The 23,248-nt window shown below is 42.2% G+C and overlaps 1 protein-coding gene across 1 annotated transcript in view; it reads right to left on the bottom strand.

The window, feature by feature from the left end:
- MTCL1 (microtubule crosslinking factor 1) overlaps positions 1 to 23,248 on the bottom strand; it is a 178,657-nt gene that overhangs the window by 76,025 nt on the left and 79,384 nt on the right. The window contains exon 4 of the mRNA XM_039525582.1: positions 937 to 996. Coding sequence (XP_039381516.1) covers positions 937 to 996 — 60 coding nt within the window. The remainder of the gene's footprint in view (positions 1 to 936; positions 997 to 23,248) is intronic.

Raw genomic sequence — 23,248 nt, forward strand, 5'->3', positions numbered from 1 at the left:
AAATCTCCCTTCCCCATCTTACCCATGCAGCAGCATCTGGTGATGACATAAAGTGCTAAGTGTTGTATTATTATTATTACAAATCAATGGATGTTAAGATTCCATCAGCTTAGAAAAAACCTATAAGGATGAAATCACATTAATATATTCAGTTTGCAGATGGGGGCTGAGGGGAACTGGAGAGAAAAACCGGAGGTAAAATCTCTCTCTCTCTCCAACAGAGCTCTGATGGTGCTATTGATTCCTCTTCACAGTGATCTGAAACCCTACCCCCACATCTCAGCGTTATTAACTAGCTAATGGAATGGAGACTAGAAAAGACTTCAACCACTACAGTCAGCACAAAAAGGAAACGAATCTGGGCCGACTGCTTTCCTGGGGAGAATCAGCCTATGGAAATTCAATAAAATCAGCATTCAGGTGGGGAGGGCAGATAGCACAGCCTCTTTATTTTAACTGAGCTAGAGGAAGCAAATATTTTTAAGTTCACATGCTGTTCACCTCACATGAGAAACTAAACCTTGGTCTCTGACACCAGAACACATTAGGTGTTGTTTCAGTGTGTGAACTCCATCTGGTGCCATGATGCTCATTAGCACAAAAACTTTGGCACCATGTATAAATTTAGTTAGTCCCTGAGCTATGATCCAATTACTTTATGAGGCAAGGTGATTTTCTTTTCCTGAAGAAAACCGTTAGCCTGAGTCTAGATACCAGAGATGAGAATAAAACTGAAGAGCTGCAGAGTTTAAAAATCAAATTCACATCCTAAATTGCTTCTAAATTACCTGAAATGTCTCAGTGGATTTAAGTCTAATCAGGTCTGTTTGACATTTTTGGTGGTTCTGTCAACACCCAGTAAGAAGAGACTTTGAGTTTTCCCCATTTAATTGTCACATGACTATGAAAATCATCACGCATTCTTGAAAATGGTACCTGGGTGAATGTCTTCTTTTCTTTGTGCATTTCCCGGCTTCCTCTTCTCTTCAGTGAGCTCTGAAACAGATACAAACAATTCCCGATTATTGACTAGTTGCACCCAAACCCCCACAGTTTGGCAGAGACCACCACCTTCATAAAACTGAATTTGAGTGCAATCAGTGATTTAATTTCCCACTCATTATTTAGAAAAGAAAATCAGACTGTTTTCTATTAGCTTTTGCTAATCAAAGCCATTTACAGTAAAATGCAATTGCAGTAGTTAAAAGTTAAAAGTCTGTTCCCCGCCTCCCCGACATGTGGCAAAACCTGCTTTCTGCAGAAGTGATTTATGTTTGATTGATCTGGGAGAAATCCAAGAATGTCACTCACAATGGATATGAAACATATTTTGGAAATAGTGCAGAAAAGTAGTGTAGGAAAAGGGAAGACTACATATGTGTAATCCTTGCCTGTCGCATACACGGAAGTGCTTTATTAAAGGGTACGTCTAGACTACCCGCCGTATCGGCGGGTAGCGATCGATTTCTCGCATCTCATCTAGACGCGATATATCGATCCCTGAACGTGCTCCCGTTGACTCCGGAACTCCACCAGTGTGAACGGCGGTAGCGGAGTCGACAGGGGGAGCCGCAGACGTCAATCTCACGCCGTGAGGACGAGAGGTAAATCGATCTAAGATACTTCGACTTCAGCTACGATCCCCCCCACAGTGTAGACCGGCCTAGTAGCTGCCTGACTTGTGTACTGAATTTATTTTGCAAGTTAGATAAAAACTTTACAGCTTTATACATCTTTGAATATCATTTCACAGGCAATAGCTTTTAAACCTAGGACCCAGAAATGAAACAATTACCACTGTTTCAAGTTTCAGCAGTCTTCAGCCCCCAAAGGAAAAGGAATAGTTTTTTCTTATATGTTTACAGCAGGTGTCAAAGTCATTAGTTCTGTCGATCTGAATTTTCTATTTTAGGGCTAAAGTCAATGGATGTAAGTGAATGGCATCCACTTACATGAAGCTGGAATTTGGCTTCTCTAGGTTAAAGTTTGGAAGAGAGATGATAATATCCATTATTAGGTAAAGAAGCTGGCAGGCTACAAATCTACAGAGTACCCTGGATTCAAAACTGACCATCTTGCTTCTTGTATTCCAACCACTTATAACATTCCAAGAAGAAGCACCCTCCTCACCCACCCTTCTCATCAGTCCATGGCTGAACTTTCAGACTCCTCCCATCTCCCAAGTCTAGCTACTTTAGGTTACTTCCCTCTACTACTGCCTTTAATGGCTTGTTCCATGTTTGTGTAAAAAGAAAATCTGTTGCATGTTGACCACTTTAAGGAGGGAAGGGGCAGAAATTCAGAGATAGTACTTGACAGAAAAGATTTATTTTTGTTCAATAAAATTAAATAGCCTTCAAATGTGGCCTGAAAAGGAGGATGATACTCCCTAATCATAAATCTAAAAGCACGGCAGCTTCACTACACAGGAGGATTTTATCAGGACAACTTCCATTTATTTTTGTGCAATTGTAAACAATTTCCAGCTGACACAAGCTCAGCATTGTTCGTACTGGCTTGCTCAGAGGCAAAGCTTCCTTTTGGGGCACCTGGCAGAATTGCTGCCTATAGATTATGACTGCCTTGGAGCCCGATCCTGGTGCCATTAAAGTCAATGGCAAAACTTCCATTCAGTCAAAACCTGCTCTGGACTAAAGGGGATAAATCAAGTGTTACGCTCTAAGCTTTAATAGAGTTACTCCAGTTTTATAATGGTGTTCAGTTAGTTCAGTAAGAACAGGTCTCTGGGTTTGCTGCTCCACTGCAGTAATGTGCACACACAGCATGAGCTCCAGTCATGGGATAGGAGAGGAGGGAGGAACTCTACTGAATAGGTAAATCCACTCTAGTGTGTAGCTATCAGCTGGTAGACAACACATTCTGAACTCTAACTAAGGACACACAAAAGGTGGGAATCCAAATGAAAGCTATCCGTGGCCTCTTGGTCCCTGGCTATTGAACTGGGGTTATTTCAGCTATTAAATTACTATAGATTATGATTAATGCGCTCCTAAACCAAATCCCTTGTGTGTTATAAACAGAAAAACTATTTAAAACCTACGCATACACTACCATATGTACAAGATATTCTACAATTTATATTTTTAGACGTTCAGAGAGTTAATCTGCTTTCCAGCTTAATGCAATGATTTCCTATAGCTAACATGAAGTCATGCTAGGATAAAAGGTCCTCTGCAAACAAATATATTTTACAAAAATATTTTAAAATATCAAAATTATTATTTGAAAGCTTTTCACATGTCCATCCAGGATAACAACGCCTTCCCCACCACCCCAACACTGTCTTATTCAGGAAACACATCTTCGTTTGGACGAAATCAATAGCTGGAGAGGCAATGTGGTCCAGTGAGTGGGACTCTCCCCTAGGACTCAGGAGATGTGACCCAGTAGATTGTGACCACCATCCTGTTGTGTGACTGTCTGCGAGTCACTTCACCTCTCCATGCCTCCATCTGTGTTCCCACTCTTAGGCTACTGTCACATTCTGGGATGCAATCCAGACCAGTCAGAGATTGTGTCACCGCCTGCCTCGCAACCTTGGGTGTCTCACAATGCTTTGCTGTTGTAGCTCGCAACCCGGACTGCTCACAAACAGTCAACAGCCTACAGGTCACACCCTGAGTGTGTGTGTACAGCTGCAGCTCTGACTCCAACAGTCAGTCAGCAACACACCACCCACACTCTGACTTCCACCTGCCTTGCTTACTACTTGGCAGGGTGACCCCAACAGACTCCCAGTCCTGAATTTCCCCCCAAACATGTGTTCTGCACTGTCCAGCCCTCTCCTGGACAGATCAGATACTATAGGTCCGTTGCCCCTGTAAAAGGTCAATATTCAACAGTCTGCTACTTTATCTAACAATTCAAGTTTAAACACAGCAATGGATTGGTTCATATTAAAAAAATAAAACAAAAGAAGATAGGGTTTTGAGTAAATTCAAGGATCAGGTATTAAAGTCAGAAATGGTTACAAGAGAAATAAAGATAAAATGCTTTTTAGTAGCGAAAACTAAAACAAGCTAGTCTTGGTTCCAGGTAAAATCCTTATATGTTCCCACCAACATGGCTGACCAAATTCTCAGGTCAGGATCTCTCTCTCTCTCCCCCCCACTCCTTCCCAATTCAAATGGCTGGTTTTGTCTTTTTAGATGAAAGAAAGAAGAAGAAGACAGAACTCGCTTGGGGTTTTCTGCCCCTTTCTTTTATAGTCCAGTTAACTTTTGAAGTGGATTCTTTTAAGCGTTAGCTTCCCTCAAAGCAAAGTTTATTCAAACAGTAAAGGTGACATGGAGTCTGGTGATGAAAGAGGCTCCATGTTCTTTCCTCTCATCTGTTTTTGCTGAAATTCAAATTTGCTTTGTCTCCTGCCATCTCTTCTTCTGGTTGTCTTAAGGATTCTGTTTACTACTTCTGTGTAAACTGAAGTGAACACACATTTCTTCATTCAGGATACTTCTGCCTGGGCTGTGTAGTTTTGAACATGTGCTAAAAACATCATACAGGGGAATTTAATAACTTTACATATAATGTTGCTACATGTTTCACTATATTATTGATCAGAGAGTTATTAGTTTTCAAATGATAGCTCACAAGGCATATTTTATATAAAGATTATTACAGTAGTGTGTAGGGTGTGAATCCATGTATGCTTTTAGTCTCACCTATTTTGCTTATTTAGATTGTAAACTCTTGGAGGCAGGGGGTGTCCTAGCACGATGAGGCCCCAGTCTCAGTTGGGGCCTCTATGCACAAACACTTACTAATCATACTTGAAAGGCAAATGCACAAGTCAAAGTGTGGAAGACCCCCTGGTCCTGCCCATGCACTTAACAGAATACAGAAATGGCTATTATACAACATGAAGATGCTGTGTGATACTATTGTAACTGTTATAACATTCACCAGAAAGTAATACAGCCTTGTTCATCTGTAAGCAACAGTAGTGGAAAATGCAAGGAAAGGGAGACAAGCTCTAGCTGGACAAGAGAAAGCACAATATCACAGGGAAGTAGCAAATAGGGCTGAACATGGCTTTGGAAGTGGTCTACTCCATCTAGCACTGAAGAGATGAAAATCCAAAACCACATGGCAACAAGTTATAGTTTAGAGCAGAAAGATGGACCCTAAATCCTAGGACCAGCTTATTGTTCCCCTCTGCTTTGCATTAGTGCCTCTTTCTGATCAGATTCCTCTACAAACAGAACACCATTAGGCTGGGATACTGGTCTATATTGCCATGTGGGAAAGTCCTAGGTTCAATTCCCAGTTCCAGTCTCTCACTTACTTGAAAGGTAGTGAATTCAGCCCTGGCTGCTTTTTTTTTTTTTGGGAGGAGGGGGGAGGGGGGAGAGGAAAGAAGAAGATCTCACTCACACTTAGTGTCCCCTCCAACTAATGAAGGAGTTGTGCTGCTGCGCTTCAGTCAGAATCTTGTGCTGTCATCTTTATACAAATGGACAGATCTACGGTGATAGGGTGTGTGCAAAATTGAGAATAATAGATACAGAGGAGAAGAACCTTGACCTGTAGCACAGGTATTGTATTTAGCTTGAAAAAGGAATTTGCATATTGTTTTAGTGCAGAAGCACCTCCTTCCTGGCCCAGAAATGGTATGGCAGCAGCCTGCCCTTCCATAGCACCTGTGCACAAAATTTGAGTGAGCAAGAGAATGTGAGTATGTAGAGAGCAGGGTGGTGAGATACAAAAATGAGACTACATAAAGCTGTGGGTAGGATAGGAGGAGTGGGCAAAATAGTTGTGCATAAGCCTGAGTGAGGGAAGAGTGCAAGACCAATGATCCCCAACACCCTTGATAAGTGCATGTACGGGAGGAATGGAAGATCCCCACTCCACTCCTATGAGCACAGGATGCAAAGGAGTATGGGGCAGAAACTACCAGACCCTCCAACTGGGACTAAGGGTGGTTTGAACTATTTTAAACAGAAGAAGTTGGTAGCATGGATTAGGATGCACTATTTGACTGAGTGAAGTTAAAGGAGTGTAGGAAAGGAGCACTTCTAAATGGTGTGCAGGAAATGGGAGTGGAGAGGCAATTTTAATTTAGGCAAGGAGGCTTATTCACATATTGCTATGCTTCCATACCCAGGAAACCAGCCATGTACTTAAAGACCACTGTTAGTAGACACGGTCAAGCAAAAGTTGTCTCTGAAGATGGGGGCTACTTGATAGAAGTGGATGTTTCACTAGAACAGGAAGCCTCAGGAGTGCTCTCTGCTAAGGAGATGTGACATTGCACCCCATAATGCTTTATAGAAACATGCTTATGAATGTAAATATGACATAACTGGAATATGTTTTATGCTACATATGCCATGTAACATATCTTTGGAAAGGTGATGTTCTACTGAATGTTGAACATTCATCCTATTTGTATGCATATATCATTTTTATATCTGAAGTTATGAGCATTGGCTCTTGCCTGTATTTAAAGTATTTGCTGTAAAAAGCACCTAAGGCAGATTTAGTCAACATAGCGTGAAGGGGTTATTCAAGTAATTGGGAGTACTTGGCCAACAATGGACCTTGATAGACACCAATCCACATCTGAGCTTTCCTGGAAACGTTCAGACTAACATGGCGTTAGCCTGTAAAGAACTGAGTCATGCATGGACATGTGACTTGCTCAGGTGACTCCAAAACTCCATCTTGTAGCTGTAATTCTACACAGGGGAGAGTGAGGTTTCCACCCACAAGAGAGAGGCTATATAAGCCCATGGGAAACCCCTCCATTTTCTCCTCAGCTGGCTCAAGAGATAGCCTCTCCACCCCAAAGGATGCCTGAAAGAAACTGGAACAAATGACAGTAACTACAGGGGTGTGAGAAGTTGTTGGACTCAGACTAGAAGGAGGCTAGTCTGTCAAAGAAGCTTATTGGAACATCTCTGAGGGTGAGATTTGCCTACATTTAGTTTCCTACTGTATTAGGCTTAGACTTGCGTGTTTTATTTTATTTTGCTTCGTAATTCACTTTACTCTGTCTGTTATTACTTGGAACCACTTAAATCCTACTTTTTATATTTAATAAAATCACTTTTTACTTATTAATTAACCCAGAGTATGTATTAATACCTCGGGGGGGGGGGGGACAACTGTGCATCTCTATCAGTGTTACAGAGGGCGAACAATTTATGAGTTTACCTTGTATAAGCTTTATACAGGGTAAAACGGATTTATTTGGGGTTTGGATCCTATTGGGAGCTGGGTATCTGAGTGCTGGAGACAGAAGCACTTCTTAATCTGTTTTCAGTCAAGCCTGCAGCTTGTGGGGGACGTAGTTCAGACCTGGATCTGTTTTTGCAGCAGGCAAGTGTGTCTGGCTCAGACAAGGCAAGGTACTGAAGTCCCAACCTGGCAGGGAAAATAGGCTCAGAGGTAGTTTAGGCACATCAGGTGGCAGTCCCAAAGGAGGTTTCTGTGACCCAACCCGTCACAGGAGAACTGCTGTTAACTTGTTCCATGACATTTTTAGACGCTTATAGTAAATGTGTATGGCTGCAATGGCTGTAGCCTGTTACCATGAGCAGCCAATAGGAGGTGTTATCTCCCATCAGTCTTTATTTCCTCAACAGAGGATGGGCTGGCAGAACAGCAGTTAGGAGTGACAGACAGAATTCTTGGTTTCAGAATAGCAGCCGTGTTAGTCTGTATCCGCAAAAAGAACAGTAGTACTTGTGGCACCTTAAAGACTAACAAATTTATTTGAGCATAAGCTTACATGGGCTACAGCCCACTTCTCTGGATCCTTCAGAATCCTTGCTTTCACTGCATCCCATACCAAGGAGCCAGAGCTGCAGTTGCTTCTGCAGAGTGGAACAGCACAAGCAGGGAGTACATGGAGAGCAAAGAGGATCCATGCCCTACTCAGCTCTACCAGCAATAGTTAACCCCCATTTAACCCTCCAGTAGAAGGAGGAGTGTTGGAGCCATGAGGGCAGCCACAGATAAGGGAAAGCAGAAGGAGCCTGTGAAGAAGAACTGATGGATACTCTCCCCTATACAGTGAGTAGAGTGGAAGGGCGGAAGAGGCCAAGCAAGGGATGAAGCAAAGACAAGGACACAGAAGATGGGTCCTGTGAAGAAAGGGTGAGAGGGGCAATGGAAGGGAGGTGGAAAAAGGATGTACCCAAAAAGCAGAACCCTCAGGGAAAGGTGAGAAACCCCAAAGTGGGGAATTGTGACCGGAAACCTAAAGGAGAGTTTGCAGGTGACATAAAAATTGGGGGAATGGTAAATAATGAAGAAGACAGGTCACTGATACAGAACATCTGGATTGCTTGGTAAACTGGGCACAATACGCATTTGACTACAGCTAAATGTAAATGTACCCACCTAAGAGCAAAGAATGTAGGCCATATTTAAGGGATGGGGAACTCTATCCTAGGAAGCAGTGACACTGAAAAAGATCTGAGGGTCAAGCTGGATAATCAACTGACCAAGAGCTCCCAGCGAGATGCTGTGGCCAAAAGAGTTAATAAGATCCTGGGATGCATAAACAGGGGAATCTCGAGTAGGAGTAGAAAGGTTATTTTACCTCTGTATTTGGCACTTGTATGACTGCTGTTGGAATATCGGTGCCCATTGTTCAAGAAGGATGTTGATAAATTGGAGAGGGTTCAGAGAAGAACCACAAGAATGATTAAAGGATTAGAAAACCTGCTGTATAGTGATGACTCAAGAAGCTCAATCTATTTAGTTTAACAAAAAGAAGGTTATGGATTACTGTCTATAAATACTTACATGGGGAACTAATATTTGATAATGGGCTCTTTGATCTAGAAGGGAAAGGTATAACATGATCCAATCACTGGAAGTTGAAGCTAGACAAATTGAGACTGGAAATAAAGTGTACATTTTTGACAGGGAGGGTAATTTAAAATCAAAATTAGATGTTTTTCTAAGAGATATACTCCAGGAATTATTTTGGGGAAGTTCTATGTCCTGTGTTATGCAGGAGGTCAGACTAAACATCCAAAGTGGTCCCTTATGGCCTTGGAATCTATAAAACACCTCAGTGAGAAAGGGAGGGAGAGAACGACTCAATGACAGATCCAGAAGGGAGGAGGGGGAGGAAAGGACAAGTTGAAAGAGGTATAGAAAGATTTAGAACCCTCCTTCTGAGTTTTTTTTCCTTCTCCAGTTTCCTACACCCTCTGTTTCTGCTTACATGGCTACTACTCTGAATTGCCTTCGAGAGTTTGGCACATCTGTATTTTGCATGTAACTGTGGTAGCTACTTGATGTATACCAATGGTTGCATTTGCAAAAGGGAGGCCAGCTTTTGAAAATCTGGCCCTAAGGACAATTTTTCCCACTGTGATATGTGGGAAATTATGCACAAGTATCAGTGCTGGTTATGAATTGTGTAAATAGATTTCCCACATGCCATGATAAACTGCTACCAAGACACTAGGCTTTGGAATGGATCATCATAATTTCTGTTTGCATTATTAGAAAGTAATGTATGCAGAGAGGGATCTTTATGTAAAAAAGGCACATAAAAAGCATACATCAGGGGCCAAATAGTACTTGCTTCATACACACCAGTAGTTGAAATGGCCTCATTGGGACTACTGGTGTGTGTAAAAAAAACACACAAACCACCAAAAAAACCATGTCTATTTGCTAGCATCTCAAAGGGTAAATTTATTATCATCACTTGTTATTTGTTAAGCGCCAGCATGTTCACCAATGAACAAGACAAAATAAGACACTATCCTTGATCCATTATACATATTTTTGTTTTCAGAAAAATACAATATTGACATATTGGGCTGATACTTCTTCCACGACAGTTTTACACTACTGCAGCTCCAAATATTTAAACTGAGTCACTCCTGATTGATACCAGCATAAGACAGAAGAGATCAGGTCCACAGTGTGACAGATAGTTACAAGATGGATTTAAGAATAATGTTTTACATCACTGTGGGATAATTATAAAACACTTATTTCTATAATGATATTTCTTTTGTTGGTAGATTAATGTTGATAAGCAAATTAGGAGAAACATACTTTATAAAGGGATTTGAACAAAGAGAAGGTGAATACTTGAAGACAAGGGAGTTTAAGGTGTAAATAGAAGCATGGACTTCACCAAATATGGGTATTTATTAGAACAACAACAAACGTTCTGCATGCAGAACAGAGACTCCAATGGCCAGCTACTAAATATAATTTCCTTCAAAGAGAGGCTAAATGGGTGGATATATCTTTACATGATCAACATGATACAAAAAACAAACAGGTTAAGTATTAACCATTTTTATGAAGCTTTTCCTGCATTTGTGGAGGAAGAGGGGGTTATAAAAGCTTATATGCAGAGATGTGACAGAAGCCTTAGCACAGCAACTGTGAAATCTTTTTCACCATGAATTAAAACCTTAGTGTCCTCTGTTAGCAATATTGATATATACTGTAGCTTAAGCGACAACCCACACAGTGGGGTGTAGAGTGAGGATGCTATTGAAAGTTCCCAGAGGCATGTTTTCCTGACATTTCCCATGATTTCAGGGGAAAGGCAAGCCCCCAGTAGCAGTTCTACCAGAGCTTCACTGGGAGGGAGTAGCACGCAGGGTCCCCAGCCATGCCAGCTCATCTCTTGCAGCAGGTGAAGAAGCACCTCTTTTGGAGAGTCCATCAGTGCTAGACTTGCAAAATCCCTGTGTCCAGGGAATGCAAGAAGTGAGGCAGGAGATGGCCCTTGCACTGGGTACAGGATAGGAAAATTCCTCCCACTCTTCTCCCTTTCGCACCCTTTTAAGGTGAATCATAATCTGGTCAGTTACTGAGACAGAGAATGGTACAACTAAAATATTTTTATGAAAAGGCCTGTCTCTCCCAAATCAACTGCAAATAAGACATTTCTACACATGCACTACTGGAAAAAAATGAATTGGAAATGTTTGTGAAGTGGAGGAATGGAGATGTTGCTTTCGGCTAATCAGTGAAAGCATCCTGATAGTCACTTCCCATATCACCCATACACACAGCAAGGAGTACTGGCTCCATATTTCTAGCACAACATATCTATTTCAGGGTACAATATCTTGGTTTTCCAAACCCTTCTTGGGGCCTGTGGTTCCTCATCTGTACTTTAAATAGAGGAGCTAGAAGCCAATCTGAAATTATGGCTTAGAAATATCCTATAGTTTATAGCATGTGGCTCCTTGATGAACATTTGAATGTACAGGGCAGTACTGAGATTTTTTCCATGCAGACCCTAATGTATATCCGGAGGATGGCTAATGGAACTGTGAAATACTAATTGCCTTCCATTTGCTGCAGGCCCCTGCAAAAAATGCCACACTGAGCTTTGATAAAATGGAGCTTCATGTAACTGATATGTATCTACATTTATCCCCATATGATCTCTTTATGAGGAGCCTATAAATGCTATTCCATTAATCATCCACACGGGCAAGCAAAGTAAGCCATGTCTGAAATATCGTAAGCATCACAAGCCAGTGTTCAGGATGAAAGCCATAAATTTCCCTAGAGTAAACAAGCAGCAAAGCACATCAGCAATCAACACCGACTTGAATTCCCCTAGCAATTCATTATGCTATTGTAATATGCTCACAAATGAGGACTTTGGATGGTTGTTTTTTTGGTCTCTTGTGATTAGTTCATGGCATCAGTCCTTATTCACTGCTTCCCAAAGCCTTTTGCTGTTGCTGACTGATATTGTTGTGAGATTTCATGGGCTGGCCATTTACATATGATTCAGGCTGACATGTCTGGGAACATGAGCATGGAAGGAAGCAGCAGGGAGCCACCTGCTTTCTGAAGGACTTACTGACAAGAGTGCAGCTCTGAACAACAGTGAAATGGAGCTGGCTGATCTTGCAGAATGATCAGTTACAGAAGAACATTTCATTTAAGATTTGGTCAGCTGAGGCTGACAAGGGTGTCTGAATGAAATCCTTTTAAAATGTATTTTATTACAAACACTGGGTATGGGTGAGTGCTCAATCCAATCCCGTCCAAGCTGCACCCCAGAGACATGACCATTCGAACTGAGTTCCTGCAGGGGACCTGGATACAGCGGCAAAAGGAAAACAGACACATGCATGGAATTAAGCAGCAGGTAGGGTGACCAGATGTCCCGATTTTCTAGGGACAGTCCCGATTTTTGGGTCTTTTTCTTATATAGGCTCCTATTACCTCCCACCCCCTGTCCCGATTTTTCACACTTTCTGTCTGGTCACCCTAGCAGCAGGTCACAATTTTTATTAAATTTTAACACAAGGGAGGGGCGCTACTCACCCATCCTCTTTTACACCAGGAATTTAATTGGTTCCAGGGCTCCTTACTGTATAACCCATAATGCGGGGTAGGCTCTCCTCAGCCTACCCCCCAGGACTCAGCTCTCTCTGAGTCCCAACACCCTCCACCCAAAAGAGGGACAGAGGGTGAAGAGGATGGGGATCTTTGCCCGCAAAGGTCTCACCCTATCATATGAGCCCAAGTCCCATCACCAAAATCCCAGGTCTTTTACCTCTGGGAATCGTTCATTTTATTCCCTTAACTGCACCAGAAACCAGCTACAAGTGGCGACAAATAAACACCACCACTCCAGTTAGGTAGTAAGCGTGTTCCCATTTAACCCACTATGGCTTGCAGGTGCTGCAAGGAAGGCAAAAAACTCCCTGGTCCTCCACCAATTGGCCTATGGGAGAAAAAATTCCTTTCTGACCCTCTAAACAGGCAATCGGCTAGACCCACAGCTGGAGCTGGCTTTATGAACGGCGGGGCCCGATTCGAATACCCGGCGGCGTTCCAGGGCTTCAGCGGCACTTCAGCAGTGAGGGGTCCGCTCCAGGTCTTCCGCGGCACCGAAGGATCCCTCGCTGCCGAAATGCCACCAAAGCCCCGGTGTGGACCCCACCCCTGCCGCTGAAATGCCACTGAAGCCCTGGAGCGGACCCTCCCTGACGCTGGGTGAGTAAAAAAGAAAATTAAATTAAAAAAGACGCCTAAGGCACTTTTTGGCTTGGGGCCTGATTCCAGGGAATCGGGGGAATTGGCTTAAAGCTGGCCCCGCCCACAGCATCTGTCAGGCTGGTTTCCATTCCTAGTTAAGGTGGGCAGGGTGGGGCTGCTGGAACAGAGCCAAAAGAGGCTCCATGTGGTCCCTGTGCTGGGCTAAATCCTGGGAGCTAGGGAATGTTGACCAATCAGCACCCTTCTCCCCCAGCTGGCCAACGGGTGCCAAGGACTCCCAGGGGGAGGAGCTACGTATTGTCCACTGATGAGAGTCCTCCTCCCTTGCCACTGGGACTGTCCCCCTTTCACCACTGGCCCCATCAATTTCCCCCACCCATTGATGCGGGTGGGTGGCATTTACTTTGGAGTTTATACATCACTCTCTCATGTAATTCTTCTAAATTTTGTATTCATTCCCTTTTTGTGTGGTGTTCTTCACTGAAAAAAAGCCAAATTTTCATTCAGCCATAAAGTCTTTTTTATATAGTGTATATGTACACACTCCACACTACCTGAAGCAATGAACATGCTGAGACTGGACTCTTCTTTCCTCTAGTTATTCCTTTACACCTGAAGAAATCAGCAGGAATTCAGCTATAGATTCATTTATGCAGTAATTCTCTCTTCCCTCCTGCTAAACCAGTGATCTGATACTGATGTGCAGAAAAGAAATGGGTCATAATGAGCACTGTCATCTCTCAGCTGAAGCATCTATTAAACATGAATTCCCCATGCTGCATCTATCCTTTAAATTCCAACACCACAGAGACACTCACTACTACTATTCTGTTGTGTAGCTTCACTTCAAGCTCATATACCAAATGAGAAAATCAGATTCACAGAGTCATCAAGGAACTCCAGACAGAGTTGTAAATAGTAATATAGAGCTAATGCATATGCTAGATAATTGGTTGCTTTCCTCCACTTCCCCATCTCCCACAGTATACCCATAATCTCCAATGATAGAGCTGCCATTGCATACAGTATGGTCATTAAAACCCTGATCTTGCACTGAGCTCCATGTAGGCACCTATGGAGAACTGGGGCATAACACAGCAGTTGCAGCAAAATCGAGATTGATTACATTACTATTTGTATTATACTAGCAGCCCATCAGGATCAGGGCCCCATTGTATTAGGCACAGTACAAACACAGAGACAGACCTGCCCCAAAGAGCTTGTTATTCAAAGTATGGATTACTCACAAAAATCCATGGGATAGCATGAAAATGTTCTTATTAGTAAATTAAGAGCTGTACACCATGGTACGTGGCATAACCTCCTTTTATTCATGCTCAGAGTAACACCAAAGTTTGGGGGGCTATTTTATGCATGGTACACATTGAAGTAACATTTATAGTCCACACAAGGAATTCTTACATCCGAAGCCAACTAGTTAGTGACTCCAAAACCTCTATTTGTTGTTTAGCTTACTCAGGGCAAAACACAAGAGGGTAAACTATGACAATTTCTGAAGAAGCAGAATTTTTATAAGTCTTTATATTACAGATGATATTTGCCTCTGCTATGTGACGATGACAGGTTTTGTGACAGTCTAGACAGCCTGTTCCACAACTATTAGTGAAAGTGACCCTCTACCAAATGACTATGCTATCATAAGTATCATTACTCAAATTTTCTATACCATTCATCACTGAAAATGTTGGCTGCTTTAAACTAGCCTGGAATAATCCACTCTTCTACCTATTTTCTATGAACAGTGATTTTGTTCTTTGAGGACTGTACCAAATCTCCCCTTGCCACCTCACAAAATCTTCAGTCTGGTGCTGTTAGAGGTCAACTAGTCAGTAAGAACTATAGGAAAAGGTGTTGAGTGGAGTGGGTGGTGCTGAGGAAGGAGATTCATGTTTTTACATTTCTAAAGGAGCACAATACAAGGGTATTTGCTGCTGATTAGTAAATTCTCAGCATTTACTACTCTGTTTCTTGCAGCACAAGCAATCTATGTGTTTAAGAAGAAGAATACAAATAGAAATACAATTATTTCATTTTCTACTGTCATAAACAAATTGCTGAAATGTGGTTGTGGCTTAAGGAGTACAAGCTTAAAAAAGTGTTTGGTACCGGGGCTGTGGGAAGATGAGATAAAGAGTAGGGGTTAGGCAGACTAACATTAAAGGAGGGGAAGGGAGATGAATACAACCCCAACAATACACTCTTACTAATCAATAGATTAATGCAGCACCTTGACCTAGAATGATGAGAAAGGTGAAAAATAAACCATCTCCTCGATGTCTGGAGGAAGGGGCATTTAGGATATAGGTGTAAAGAGATGCAAGTGGCAAAGAATCCAATAAAAGCAATTGAGAGAATTCTCTCAAACACTTCTACAGAGGAAGATAATCAGAGCTATCACCGGTACTCTACACATTCAACATTCATAAATTAATAAGTAGAAAACTGTTAATTGGTAAAGAAGGAAAGAAAAATTCTCTGTGTACAGAGCAGACAACTATAAACACAAGCATATTCCATCTTCCCAGGACTAGAACATGCTGTTTCTAAGAAGTATTAAATGCAATTTTAAGAAGTAGAAAGATTGAAGGCCAACCAACATGATTCCTCTGCATTGGACATGCCTCAGATAACCTTTATAATCCCCTTTGCCCATCTATCAGATTACAGCTGTAAGGGCATTGTTCACTGCAAGACGGCTCTCATTCTTGCTGTATATATTATATTAGGTTGAGAGTTAAAACTTTCAAGACCTATGATATTTTTTCTAACAACCCTGAACCTCAAACAAGCTCCATCTTTTTACTTTACACAGACACAGATAGACACACACATACACACACCAACTGTCTGCAACAGTTTTACTGAACGGGGGCATATCATCCCAGAAAAATGTATACACAGCAAGTCATGTGGGAAAGCAAGTTAACAGACAGATAAAGCCAGTTCTGGTGGAATGGAGAATGCTCACCACCACATGAGTCTAGCTGGAGCACAACACTGACAATTAAGAAATAGCGGAGTGTAGCCCAGGAGCATGCATTGGTACAAGGAATGGAAACATGAAACCTGGGTGTCCTGGGAGTCTAAGCTGCTGGGGAGCTGCAAGCATGAGAGTCATGTTTCCAGCTCTCAGACAGGTGCGCTGAGTAGAAACCAGGCAGGCTCACTGGCAGGAAACCAGGAAGGTCTGCAGTCTTCAGTCCCAGTAGAATGGAAGGTTATGGGCCTGCAACTAATGGTGGATTAACAGGGCCCTGGCCAATTTGGAGACGCCCGCAGGACTGCCAGAACCTGTGTAGAAGTAAGGGGCCACTGGTGCTGGAACTGTGGCCCTGCCTCTTGCTCCTCCTCTTCCCCCTCCCCTCTTTCTGGACACTCCACCTGCCCTGGGCTGCAAGAGCAGCCCCCAGCTTGTGTTCCAACACCCCAGGGTGCGCCGCCCAGGATGGGTGGAGGGTCCAGGGCTCTTCACAGTGGCCCAGGCTCCCTGGGCAGCTCTTACCACCGCCTGGCTCCAGATTCTGGCCTGGCCACAGGGTGGGGCCTCAAGGCGAGAGGAGGTTAAGGCCCACCTCAGCCTGCTGCCACACACCCCGGGAAGAGGCTAGCGCCACCCCTGAACCTCGAGCAGGCAAATTGTGTGTGTGTTGGGGAGAACAGGGGAAGCTACTCACTTTTCCCTGGAATAGAGAGACAAAATTTGACACCCCAGACATTTGGAGTAGCAACAGGCCAAACCAGCAATCCTTACACAGGAAACATGTACACTGAAATCAGCGTGTGTGCCTCAAGACTGAAGGATTTGGTGCTATAGGTGTACTCATCATATTGTACACTTACAGTAAGTTTTCATAGAGATCAAAGATGGAAAAGCTCCATTAGGTCATCCTTCCCTGTCAACACAGTACTGTTTCCTACATTATATTTTATCCCCAAGTGGTTTGTTTAGTCCAGCTTGACATGAATCAAACATAGCAACAACTTTCACCACATCCCTTGGGAATCTAGTCCACAGTTTAACTAGACCTAAGAGGGAGGAAATCTCTCTAACCCCTGAAATTTAGTCTACATTTTTTCCCTTTCTAACTTCCACTCCGAATTCTCTATTTATAGGATTGCTCAGATACCCATTGTCATAGGTTTATTCCCCACTTTGAACTTTAGCGTCCACAAGATGGGGACCTGCATGGGCTCCTCTAAACTTAAATCCTAGTTTAGATCTGGTACACTGCCACCAGCTAGAAATTCCAGTGTCTAGCACACTCCCTGTTCCCCCAAACTTTCCCTGGGGAACACAGATCCCAACTTCCTTGGATCTTAAGACAAAGGGAAATAATCCATTCCCCCCACCTTCTTTCTCCCTCCCCTAGTCCTTGGGAGAGATCACCTCAGATTCAAACTCCTTGAATCAAAACAAAGAGGGATTCACTTCCACCCCCCCTCCCCTTCCCCTGAAAATCCAAACAAGGGAAGAAATCAATCAAGTTATTAAAAAGAAAAGGATTTTATTAAAAGAAAGAAAGAAAGTACACTATGTCTGTAACACCAGGATAAAAAAGATACAGTGTCTAGCTTATAAACCTAGAGAGACTTCCCCCCTCTCCTTTCTCAGAATAATCAAAGTAACAGCAAACAGAAATAAAGATATTTTTTCAGCAAACACACAATTGCAAATGTAGAAAATTAATTATAAGGCTAGTCCGCCTTTCTAATACTCACTATACTGAATAGAAGAAAATACTTCAGGAAACCTTGGAGAACTTGAAGATATGTCTGGCCTCTCTTAGATCCAAAAAGAGAATGGCAACCCAAACAAAGAACACAGACAAAGACTTCCCTCCACAGAGATTTGAAATTATCTTGTCCCTTGATTGGTCCTCTGGTCAGGTGTTCATCAGGTTACTGAGCTTGTTAACCCTTTACAGGTAAAAGAGACCTTAACCCTTAACTATCTGTTTATGACACCCATATATTCTACATTTCACTGCTTCTAACAGCTTGAGACATTTATTTTAAAGTTAAATAGTGGAAACAAACTAGATCCCCTAGATGTGGTCAGCTCAGCTTGGGATGAGACGGGCTCACTCACTTAGGTCCCAGTGCATTAGCAGAGCTACTGGTAGATAGAAGAATGTACTTTATGTAGAGCTCTAGGATCCAGGGAAATATGGACCAAAAAACTCCCACTAAAAACTAGATTTCAGGTGATCTCCTCAGGCAGATGGACTGTGCAAGGATAGATGGGTTTGTTCGGGTTCTTGTTTGTGTGTTTGTTTTCTAAATGAAATATATAACCAACATTTAAAAGGACAAGCTCACAGTGTACCTAGTGAGGAAAATTCAGAGAAAACTGTTTTTTTCTGATGAAATATAGAAAACCTATTGATTAAGAAATAAACAGTGTGAAGCAAAATATTCGCTTCTCAAGTTCCAGTTTCAAAACCCTCTATTGCATTTACAAAATCTAGGGGGTGAGCTAAAAAACAAACCAAACATATACTCCAGGTCTGTCCACAATCCTAAAATCCAACCACAACTGTAGAAAAAAGCTAAAGTGAGTTTGGGGAGATCTGCTGGCCTCAGTCCAGCTCGGGGGATAGGGGAGCAGTAGAGGCCTGAGGATGAGCTGCTCTATAGAAACATCCCCTTCTGTACAGGAAAACAACTAGCAGCTCAACCCAACTAGCAGTCCTAGTTATTGTTCAGGGAGGGTAGGGGAGCCAAGAAGCTGAGCTCATATCTGCCGTGGGGAAGCTCCCATACGTGGGACATTGGCTGGGTCACTAGCTTCCTACAGTGGTGTTAACCTAGGAATATTCCAGCCAAACTGGGATGGTTGGCAGGCATGGTTTTGGGTTTATTAAGGCTAAACTAATTGGGATCACACAATTTTACCAACTATGTTACTAAAGCAACTTAGATTCTCCTTCCCACAGCCCCACCCCCAACTCTCTAACAGACCTGGGCTTCATCCCCCTTCATAATACCCCTTCAAAGAAGAAAGGACTAGTAGCTTTCCACTCTTTTCACTGGCATTTTTAGGAGATCAGCAAAATAAACCTCCTCTCCGCCCTAAACTCCCAGCAGTCTCTGAATCCTCTTGTCCTGAAACAGAAACACCTGAGCTCTCACTGTTCCCACCCTTTAACTCTGGAACTGACAGATCTAGGCCTAAGGCAATTCCCGTTTACACCCAAATGTTAACTGATTTGCAGTTTTAGGCCTATCATAATACACCCTCTAATTTACCTGCTAGTATGTTGAACCTCGGTAAACTTCAGGCAAGCTCTGAGATAATAATGAACCCCAAAAACTGGCAAGCATTACTGGCTTTTAGGTTTCATTATGAAAGGTTCACACACAGCTTTAGTATTACACTCCCTGAAATATAATATATACATGACTTAATAATACTAATTAATATTTATGAACAAAATTAAGGCTCCTAAAGTATGTTCTGAACAACTGCTAAATAGGAACTTACTACAGGCTACTACTATACTAGCAGAAACCAATGGTCCATGTAGTTCAATACCCTGACTCCAATACTTGCCTATGATGATTGCTTCAGGGAAAGGTGTAATATCAACCCAAATATTGAACATAGTTTTGTAATACGATACTATGAAGGAAAAGTACTTGATCCCACCTGGTGATCATCTTCTGCCCTATAAAGCATGAGGACTGATAGCACTTTGAAGTTTATTCTAGCTTGGGTAAAGAAGAATGAAGATTGACAATACTGCGTACAAGTTAGAATGGATATAAACAGCTGAGTGAGGGGACTGTGTAAACCTATACTTTTTTGAGATTAGCAATATTTCTCCAATGATAAAAGCCATTATAAAAAAAAGTGAACGTTTCTCATTCTTCTAATTTAAAATTCTTGTGCAAAAATTTTTCTTTTAAGTCACCTCTTTCTTCCTATCCTAAACTAACTACAAGGAGTTGGTCCTCAAACACTTATCTATGGGCTACCCTGTCAATCATCAGAAAAATACAGTCCCCACCTAAAGCATGGTAAAATAGAACTCTTAGAGTAAGGAAATGAATTGCTATACAGATGTTTTCATGAGTAAAGACTAAGCAAGTACTGCAGGGCTAGCACATAGTGACTAGAAATAGTTTTTTTAAACAGACACATTGTTGCCAAGATCTTCTAAAGTGACTAGTGTTCTCAATAACCCCAGTTGTTGGGTTTTTGTTTTTTTTGGAGGGGGGAGGGGGGGATTGGTGACATTTTAAAGGAATCTGATATTTTGAAAATGCTAAGCCCCCTTCTTCTTCTGAAAAATATGGCCTCATTAAAGTGTTTTAAGATGGGCACTCCAAAACTGGGACACCAGAAAGTCCTAGTCACTTTAGAATATCCTGGTCTGTACAGTCTTTATTCAGTTGTTCAGCTAGAAATAACAAACAGGACAGTAGTTTGTGTATATCAGGACACACAAGCTCTTGCAAACACTGCAAAAAAAGTACCATCCCTGCTGCTTAGAGCATAAGTATGGTCAGAGAGTATACAGTTACACTCCACAATTATATGAACAATAGATTTGTAGTTTTCTCCTTATATGGTCCTTGAGAAGTTCTCATGAGAGCTTACTTGGATGCTTATTCTGTCCAGTAAAATATATACAATGGGACTCAAAATGTTTATAAAATAGAGTTTCAAAGGCAGTTTGAATAGTGATGAAACTTTTAAATATTCAGATTTTCCCCAGGGAAAGTCTTTAGCAGATTCATTATTTAAAAAAAATATTTTATAAACCTTGATGTGCTTGTTGCTTTAAAAATAGTTTGAAGTCCTGAATACTTGACCACTTTTAACCTGTTGTTTTCTAAACTTCTAACTTTCTTAAGAAAGTCCACATTAATTTACAATGTCATCAACTATGGAGCAGTGGAAGGGGAGGAGGAGGAATTAAGCCAATAGAAATTTGCCCCTTTAGCATCAAGTCTGGATTTAATCTCCACATTTCCCTTCTTGCTCCCCAGCCCCTCAAATCAGCCTCACAGAAGCCCCCAAGGAAGCCCTAACTGCAGAATCTGGATGAATTAAAATATAAAGTAGAGAGGATGTAGTTTTCATTTCCTAAGAAATCCTTAAATACACATCAGTTCATATTGTGGACCTGATTCTCTACTACCTTGCTCCTTGTGCAGCCATTTATACCTATGCAAGGTCAGGTATATATATTCAGCAGATTATGACTTTTCAAAGGATACCTCACAAGACATACTTTGTACAAATTTATCATAGTCTTGTAAAAGCAGTGAACATAATGGTATATAGACTGTCACACATGTGACTAGATATTTTAGTTAGTATGTCATGGTCTTGCTGTGAAAAACAGTATCTGATAACTTGAGAATTTGCCAAATGGCTAGTTGGATCAATGCACATTCACTACTAAAAATCAGAGGGGTAGCTGTGTTAGTCTGGATCTGTAAAAGCAGCAGAGTCCTGTGGCACCTTATAGACTAGCAGTCTGTGGACTAACAGTCTGTCAGACTATAAGGTGCCACAGGACTCTTTGCTGCTACTACTAAAAATGATGTAGAAAAGTGACCAATCTGTTCTAAAGAAAGACGTTTAAATAGAACAGAAACAGCGGTAGTGGACCTTTTCGAAAGTTTGTTATTCAGCCAGCCCTGGTAAAATCTGACAACTGTGTAACCGGCATAAATATTTAGTCATGACCATAATAGGGCCATGATTCTGCAATCCTTACAGATGTGAAGTCGGTGGTTGACAGCTTGTATCATTAATGATCACTCACAGTAGTGAGTGCTGCAGGATCACTCTATATGTAATTCATGAATGACTGGTCAAAGTGCTCGTGTATTTAGCTGGGAGTGAAGCAAAGCAGGGTAAAAGGCACCCTAGGCTAGAGAACTCAGAGGGCACTGCTGTTCAATAGTCCAGATTGTACCCTGGGTAATGTCACAACATGATAATCCTGTGAATAAAGGCCAAAGGATTGGGCGCTGGGGGAGAGAAGTTGGAAGGAGATTAAGGAGACTTTTAGAACTTTGCAATTATGTGCTGTTAAGCAGTAAGTTTAATTATTCTAGGTTAGAGAAGATCACACTTCCAATAACATTTCAAAAGAAAAGAAACCTTTAAAGCCTTCTTTTGAAGTCAACTGTTATTTCCTCAATTTTTCTTGAATTCATAGATTCCAAGTCCAAGAGAGACCACTGTGATCATCCAGTCTACCCTCCTGTATAACACAGGCCATGGAATTTCCCCAAAATAATTCTCTTTGAACTATAGCAGAGGTTTTCAAATTGAGGGTGCGCTCCACTAGGGGGTGCAGAGGAAAATTTGGGAGGAGGGGGATGACCAGTGACACCAGGCAGCTTGTGCCAGCCCTGTGCAGTGGGGCCTGGGCCAGCCCCCACAGAGGGCAGGGAGGGAGCACCATTTCCCCGCCCCCCGACTACCTCAGCAGACCACCCAGACTGTGGGTCAGTGTGCCACACCGATTTCCACTCCCAGCAGCCTCCATGCCCAGTGCTGGCTCTTCCCCCAGAGACCACGAGATGCACCTTCCTCCACCCTGAACATCCATGGGGCAGATATTGGCCCTGCCCTAGCGGTGCAGCTTGGCTGCAAGGTAGAAGCAGCCTGCTGCTGAGGGAGCCTTGGCTGTGCCATTGGTAAGTATCTGTGTATTTGAAACTTATCGGCGGTGCTTAATTTGTGCCAGGGCTGAGCCCCGGCACCCCTAGGCTTGGCAGTTCATAGTCCCTGGCAGTTCACAGGTCTTGCAATTTTTTTACTTCATAACTGATGCAGCTTGAGCCCCGACAGCAGCTTCATTACAAATTAAGCACTGCTTACAGGTGTAGGTAAGTTAATTAAAGTTGTGTTAAGGTCTCAGATAGGTCAAGCATACTTTTGCATGTGTATTTTAACTGTAACTCAAAAAGGGGGGAGAGAGGGGTTCAGCTAAAAAATTTTGAGAACTGCTGAACAATAGCATATCTTTTTTGAAAAACATCCAATTTTGATTTAAAAAATGAGCTTCTCCATAGAGGCCAGACAAGTTTGCCGAGCTTAATAAAGGTTAATAAAGCCTTAAATCAAAGAGTTGAACGCTGGAAACAACAGTTAAAATGGTGGGGTAACTTTTTCACACATGCAAAGAGAAGCTGGTGTTTCTAGTCCCTATATATAGGCCAGCGTTCTAGGCTATTCTTCACTGCAGGAAACAATATAAGGCAATCTAGTAAGGCA

The sequence above is a fragment of the Mauremys reevesii genome, linkage group 2 (assembly GCF_016161935.1).
Source record: "Mauremys reevesii isolate NIE-2019 linkage group 2, ASM1616193v1, whole genome shotgun sequence".
NCBI lineage: Eukaryota > Metazoa > Chordata > Testudines > Geoemydidae > Mauremys > Mauremys reevesii.